This window comes from Galleria mellonella, unplaced genomic scaffold, assembly GCF_026898425.1.
Source record: "Galleria mellonella isolate WM207_F2 unplaced genomic scaffold, CSIRO_AGI_GalMel_v1 utg21, whole genome shotgun sequence".
NCBI lineage: Eukaryota > Metazoa > Arthropoda > Insecta > Lepidoptera > Pyralidae > Galleria > Galleria mellonella.
The window spans coordinates 4,630,198-4,637,321 of record NW_026442037.1 but is presented as its reverse complement, the minus strand read 5'-3'; the positions used below and the strand labels follow the sequence as shown (position 1 = coordinate 4,637,321).

General features: G+C 34.3%; 1 protein-coding gene across 2 annotated transcripts; it reads left to right on the top strand.

The window, feature by feature from the left end:
- Positions 1–327: 327 nt before the first annotated feature.
- LOC128200564 (uncharacterized) lies at positions 328–4,519 on the top strand. Of its 2 annotated transcripts, none has more exons than XM_052894391.1 (2): positions 328–426; positions 1,562–4,519. In XM_052894391.1, the coding sequence occupies exon 2, from the start codon at positions 2,389–2,391 to the stop codon at positions 4,258–4,260; it is 1,872 nt and encodes a 623-aa protein (XP_052750351.1). In that variant the 5' UTR covers positions 328–426; positions 1,562–2,388; the 3' UTR covers positions 4,261–4,519. The 2 variants fall into 2 exon arrangements, with proteins under 2 accessions (XP_052750351.1, XP_052750350.1); XM_052894390.1 differs by having other exon boundaries at positions 378–1,859; positions 2,384–4,519.
- The last annotated feature ends 2,605 nt before the right edge of the window (positions 4,520–7,124 follow it).

The window sequence follows — 7,124 nt, the reverse complement described above, 5'->3', positions numbered from 1 at the left end:
TGCCGCTGGTGTTGTGGGTGATCATGGGCGGCGGTAGTCACTTACCATCAGGTGAGCCGTATAGTTGTTTGCCTCCTGTGTAGTAAAAAAATAAAAATTCCAATAGAAATCAAATTGAGGCAATTAGAAAGGTGTGAAACGGCATAGACACTTAGTATAACAATTTGTAAATGATGTCTTTATAAACGTGACTGTTAAAAAATTTATAGCTAGCTAAAACAAACACGCTGTAGGTAAAACGCGACTGTTACCGCGCGAAACACAAGTGTCAATGTCTCTACGCTTACTGCAAAACAAATCAGTTGGCCATACAGATGGGCAAAGCACCGGGTTTAAACCCGGTGCTTTGGTAAAAACCCAATAAACACCCATAAACTCCCATAATCACCCAAAAAAATAGGTTTTTACGTATTTTTTTGAAAATATGTAAGTAATACCAATAAATTATTTTTATAAATTGTATTGATCAATTCTACAATATTAAATAAAACGTTAACTAATAATATTTCAGGAAATTTTAAAAATCTATATATAATAAAATGAAAGTAATTAATTTTCAGTGTTTTCATGTTGCAGTTGATCAACATGTTGGCCTTTTGCTTCCCGTAGATACTTTAAAATTTCTTCATAACACCTCGTTCGCACACATGGCCGTATATATTTAAATTCTTGAGCCACTAACAGTCCGAAATACTCATTTCTTTTATCCTCTTCTCCATAAATTAAGCATTTAGAACAGTTTGTTTCTTCTTTCAGTAAATTTTCTTTTACTTTATCCTCGTTTTTTTCTTTGTTGCGACGACGCTGGGTAAATCATCTGGACACTGGGTCTCACTATCGCCAAATATATTTGGAGATCGGCTTCGGCTACGGCTTGGCAGACATTTTTTTCTTTCTACAATTTTAAATTAAATTTATTAGAATAAATGCTTCGAACACACGCGATCTAAGTACCTTTTGTGTTTATTATACCTTACCTACCTAGGTATAAAAAGAGTACTTACGTAGATTTTCTTTTATTAACTGTTTTATACGAAGATCTTGATCTCTTAAATTAGCATCCATTTTACTTCCAGTGATTATCAACTAAATTAATAATCCACAAAGTATTAAATAACGTTTTTATGAAATATTTAGCACAAAAACAATACCCTTTAAATATCGATCGTCAGTAACTGTGGCTGACTTACCTATATTCTAGCAAGCAGGACTGCCAGATGTGAAGGGGAAATCCCCAATAAATTGTTGCATGTGACTGATGATGTGAGCATGTTCGTTTCATAATAAAAATGTTGCCAGGTAACCAAAAAGTCGTATGTTTTTGTGCGAATTACGATCATAATCTTTACGATCGTACATTAAAAAATAGACAAATAATAGTATGAGTACGATTTAAATCGTATATCTGTCAACCCTGCTAGCAAGACAGCGACAAAATCACGTTGCATAACAATGTAGCCCAAGCTTATATCTTATGAAATATACGGAAGAGATACGGACTTAGAAAAAACAGAAATGTTGTTCTTTGTGGAAGTCATTGATGAAATTCTATGTATTTTAGCCCGCAAACTTTCTTCAAACAAAAACAGCGCCATCTAGTATCGAGTTCTGTAATTATCTCTTTGTTTATGGATTTGAAGTAAGACCGCCACGCATGCAATACATTATGACTGGGGATTCCCCTATTCGTCGACGCTGAATATGAGGCGACGACAATCACTGTCAAACGTGTTCACTATTACTCTGACTCTGGTAACGTGACTTCCTGGTAACGTGTTAGGTAGGAAAAGCAGTAAAAAAGTGCATATTAAGGGAGCAGATTTGAAATAATATTTATACTTAACAAGAAATAATTAAAGGTAAGTGGATTTTTGAATGATACAATTATATCATGATCACTTAACAATTTTAACTTAAAATTAGATGTATTATTACAAGCTTTTATTTAGCTTGCGTTATGTAAATAAAAGTATGTAGGTATGTTCGTATGTTGATGCAATTATCCTCAATCCTCAACCGACTGGGATAAAATTTTCCATACACGTTTATTTTGGATGATAGTGCATAGTTAGCTGAGAGTCGTCATTGGATAATAATGGTGGATAGCCTAAGATGTGTACTAGATATTTATTTTTAACATAATATGCGTAAGTACCTAATCGAATTAAAGAAGTTGCTGAGAAAAATACAGAACAATACGATAATAAACTAGCGTCTGCGTTTAATCCTCCGAGGAGATGTAATTTTACAAAGGTTTTTTGTATTTATTTTATTATTTTTTTAATAAATTTATTGTAAATAACAAGAAATAATCATTGTAAAAAAATAGGCACTCTATTGTTGAATTTTCGTCAGACCAACTAATCATCGTTCATTTTTTTAGGTTCAATGGGGAGACCTAAAGATTTACGCATATGGGAGCACTACCGTACTTTACCAAACAAGTCTGTTTCTTGCAAGCTTTGTAATAAGGTCTACAAATTCAGTAATGCTGCCAAAATGCTTCAACATCTTATCACTTGTCCAAAATCTCCAGAAACATTAAAAGACTCTATGAAACTTATAAAAGATAGCTCGTCCAAAACCAAAATGTCTGGACTGTCAGAGATAGAGACAAATGATTCTTTTATAAGCCCCTCGTCGTCTGCTAACACTACAATAAATGCTGAGTTTCAAGACACCGATGATCATATAAAAACAGAATTAGCGAGAGCTATATTTGTAACAGGGACGCCATTATCGATGGTGCAACATCCTTTATGGATACAATTTTTCGAAAAATTGCAACCAAAATTTAAAATACCTTCACGTAAAGCTTTAGCGACAAAATACTTAGATAAAATATATAGAGAAATGCGTTTTGAGTTAAATGAGGAACTAAATGCTTGTAGTTACTTACACCTTCAGTGCGATGGCTGGTCTAATTTAAGAAATGAAGGAATAATAAACTTTCTTATATCAAAACCTCAACCTGCATACGTTAAAAGTTTGAATACAGAAAGTAATCCTCACACTAGTGAATACCTTAGCCAAGAAGTTGAAAAAGTAATGAAAGTGTATGGAGCAAATAAGTTTCTTGTACTTATTGGCGATAACGCTAGAAATATACAAAAGGCATTCGAATTAACAAAACTCAAATATCCACATGTTGTTCCTCTCGGTTGCTGTGCACATATCCTTAACTTGTTGTGCCAAGATATTGTAAAGATACAAGAAGTAACTGTGTTTATTATGCAAGCCATAAATATAATAAAAACTGTTAAAAGGAGTCAACGATTAAGTTCCTTGTTGATAAAATCAAGGCAGGGTGAAGATTCTACACAAACACTAAAATTGCCTTGTGCTACAAGATGGGGAAGTCATGTTACTTCGTTAAAAAGTTTGAAAGCAAATAAGATAGCTTTGCAAATATTAACAGTTAGAGAAGATGTGGTAATTTCAAGAGATATTAAAGATTTAATTCTAAGTGATGATTTCTGGACGAAAACAGGGGAATGTATAAGTATTTTGGAACCAGTCACTGAAAGCATATTTTACTTAGAGAGCGACCAGAATCGTTTGCATCGCACATACATTACATTTAGAGATGTACAAGCTAAGATACGTTTTGCATTAAATGAGATTTCGACATTGAGCGAAGAAAGCAAACAGCAGATTCTAACATCAGTATCTTCAAGATGCAATATGGCAATGAGGCCAATACATTTTGCAGCATATATTCTAGACCCCAGGACTCTAGGAGTCGAACTTACTCAAGAGGAAGAACTTAAGGGTATGGAGTTTATCTACAATTTAAGCCAACACTTAAGTTTGTCAAATGTAATGGCAGATTTGGCGTGTTATAAAGCTAAAGAAAACTTTTGGGCCAGAGGATTTGTATGGAGCTCATTAGATAGCATTGAGCCCCTAATATGGTGGAAAGGTATTTGTGGTTCCACTGAGTTAAGCAAAGTAGCGATTCGTATTCTATCAGCTCCCTGTACTTCGGCAGCCACTGAGCGTTCCTTTAGTATCCAAGGCTACATACATAATAACAAAAGAAATCGACTTACAACTGAAAGAACTGAAAAAATTTCATTCATTTGTTATAACTGGAATCTTAAACATAAAGCTGAATGCGAGGACATTCAGTTTAATGAAGAAAATACCTTAGAAGCTTTCATTGAGCAAGTAAATGAACATAACAGTTTAGACGAAATAGAGCCTATCGAACCTATACAATTCATCGCTTGTAATAACTCTGAATCTGACAGTGATTGACTGTAGTTTTACATTTTACTTTCATCTCTTTCTTAATAAACTCAAAATCAAATTAAAAGTTTTTTATTCTGTAGGCTGCATAATAATATTGTCTATGTCCAGTATAGTGGACGTCTTGCGGCTGAGATGACGATGATGAAGTACAAAATCATAAACACCCAAAAATTTGGGTGTTTATGGGGTTTAAACCCAATAAACCCAAAACACCCGGTTTTTACCCACCAGACTTTAAACCCACCCAGGTGGATTGCCCATCTCTAGTTGGCCATCGTTTTTTTACGGCCCCCAGCCAGCCACCGTGGTGTAGGTAACAAAACAAAACAATCATACGATTTTAGATTCAGAAAAAGATTCATTTCAATTTGTATTGCAATATTATTGTGTAAATAGTTTTTAGTTTAAATACTCGTAACATTTAAAATTTATATTGGTTTTCCTTGTAATTAATTCTTGTTTACAAAAAATAACTTGGATATTTTCTGAATACCTTTGACAAGTTTGACGAAATAATTCTCTTAACATGTAACAAGTAGGGGGGAAAGGGATTGTTAGCAATGGAGTTTGATAGCCCCATTGCTAGCAATATGTCTTATTAGGTCGACCTCCACGTGCTTCCCCCTGGAAAATATCGTGAACAATTCTTGTCGAATTCGTCACGATGGGCTAACTGACCTACTTCATCCTCACCTATCATTCTTCACGGGTGCCTCGCCGGTGTATATCGATAGCGCGGGTGGGGTTACCACTATCTTTTAAAAAAAAACATGTAACAAGTTTCGGGCAACAGTTTCATGTCACAGGTATGTCATGAATGGATTAAAAATTTAGTGGTATATATATTAAAATCAATCGCTTATTACTTTCACTGTCTTTTACAGTCTTTTCCACAATCTTTTACAGTCTTTTCCACAATCTTTTACAGTCTTTTCCACTATCTTTTACAGTCTTTTCCACAATCTTTTACAGTCTTTTCCACTATCTTTTAATTAATACTAACCTTCATAACGGTCCGGTCTCAAAATCATATTCCGCGCGCCATTAGACGTTTCCCACTTATACAGAGGACAAAGAATATAGGTCGGAAAAGGGCTCGACCCTGCGTCCCTGACCTCACTGTAATGGGTTTTTTCTGATACGCCATGAGGGGTGTAGGTTAGTTTCTTATAAGCATAAATATCATATGTAATTATAGCATATATATATGATGACAATAGAATGTTTACATCGTCAATCGGTTAATGGTAGCAGGGTTTTTTTTTAATGGGTGATGATAGAATGGTAACCCTGTCTGCGCTAACGTTATACGCTGGCGGGGCACCAGTGAGGGATAATAAGTGAGGATGAAAAGAAAGGTCAGTTAGTTCATCGTGATGAGTACAGCTAGAATCTAGCACGATGGTTTCCAGTGGGGACCACGTGGGGGTCGATCTGGTTGAGTATATTACTAGCAATAATGGTAGCAGGCTATTAGAGGTGAAAGGTGAGGATGAAAGTCAAATCAGTTGGCATTATCACTTACTAGTACTCCTCCACCGTATGGCAATAGTGCTAAAGTGATTGTCATTCCATTTTATCCTATACAAAAACTCTGTACAAACAGTAACAAGTTTGTAAGTAGAGTTGTTTCAATCAAAATAGAAAGTAAATAATTAAAATGCGAAAAGTGTACATATCTTACCCTTAATTCGCCTTTAGGGTCAACTTAAAAACTATCGCACGTCGACACATCGGGATCTTTTGTATATATGGGATACCCTGCCCTTATTAATTAATTTTATAGATTCTATGCATTATCTTTACGATATCCCGCGGTTAAATATTTACACGGGAAAGGAATGGGTGTCCTATTCTACGTCGGGACCACACATCCATACTGACACTATTATGCCTCCTCAAATTCTTTAAGTTTTGAATGGCATATAAGATTAACCCTGAATTAACTTTTGTCGACACGAGCGCTTTTATAGCCGCTTGACTGTAACTTAGAACATAAAAGTATACATTGGTACCAACTTTGAAGTCTTACTCCGTCACAATTGGGATATTTACATGCAATTGACTGATATCTCTTTAAATACTCTATCGGAATTTAACGCGATGAAAAATCTTGCTGGTAAAAAAAAAAAATTTTGAAAAATTTAAATATTTTTTTTGTAAAATTTGGGATTTTTTAATGACTTTTTTTATACAACTTAGAATGGCAAATAAGCTGACGGCCCACCTGATGAAAAGTGGTAACCTTCGCCTATAGATATGAGCAGTATCATGGACATAACAGAGTATACTGTTTCGTCCATGAAAAAAAAAACTACCGCCAGCATCAGCATTTGTATCTATTTTTAAGGGAAATATAGCTACTTGAAAATTTTTAAAAAATTTGACATTTTTTTTTATCCCTTAATTTTTTCCTCTAGTGTAGTACCTACATACCTGCTTCTTTATTGACATTGTCATAAACAACGGCAAAGTTTAAAATTAACTATTGGTAAGTATTTATTTATTGGCAATAATAAATGTATCGTATCTGTAAATATTAGCATGGTTTGATAACAATGGTTATTTGTACAGTGTTATCGCATTAATCTAATCGTTGAGTACGAAACACCAGCCCCTATTCACATTTCAAAAGACGTTATAGTTTAAATTAATTTCTTCACAACGATATAGCGTAATTTTATATTATCTACATTTTTACATTTGTGTTTACAATATTTTCCTCCTAGGTGTATAATGGCATTATTGATTCTTAGAACATTTTTTACGCATATCTAGTAGTTGATCGAGGAAAATGAAAAATAAATAGGTATTGTTTATATCTGTTATGTAGCGCCAGCCACAGATAGACAGATAAATAGACAATCTTT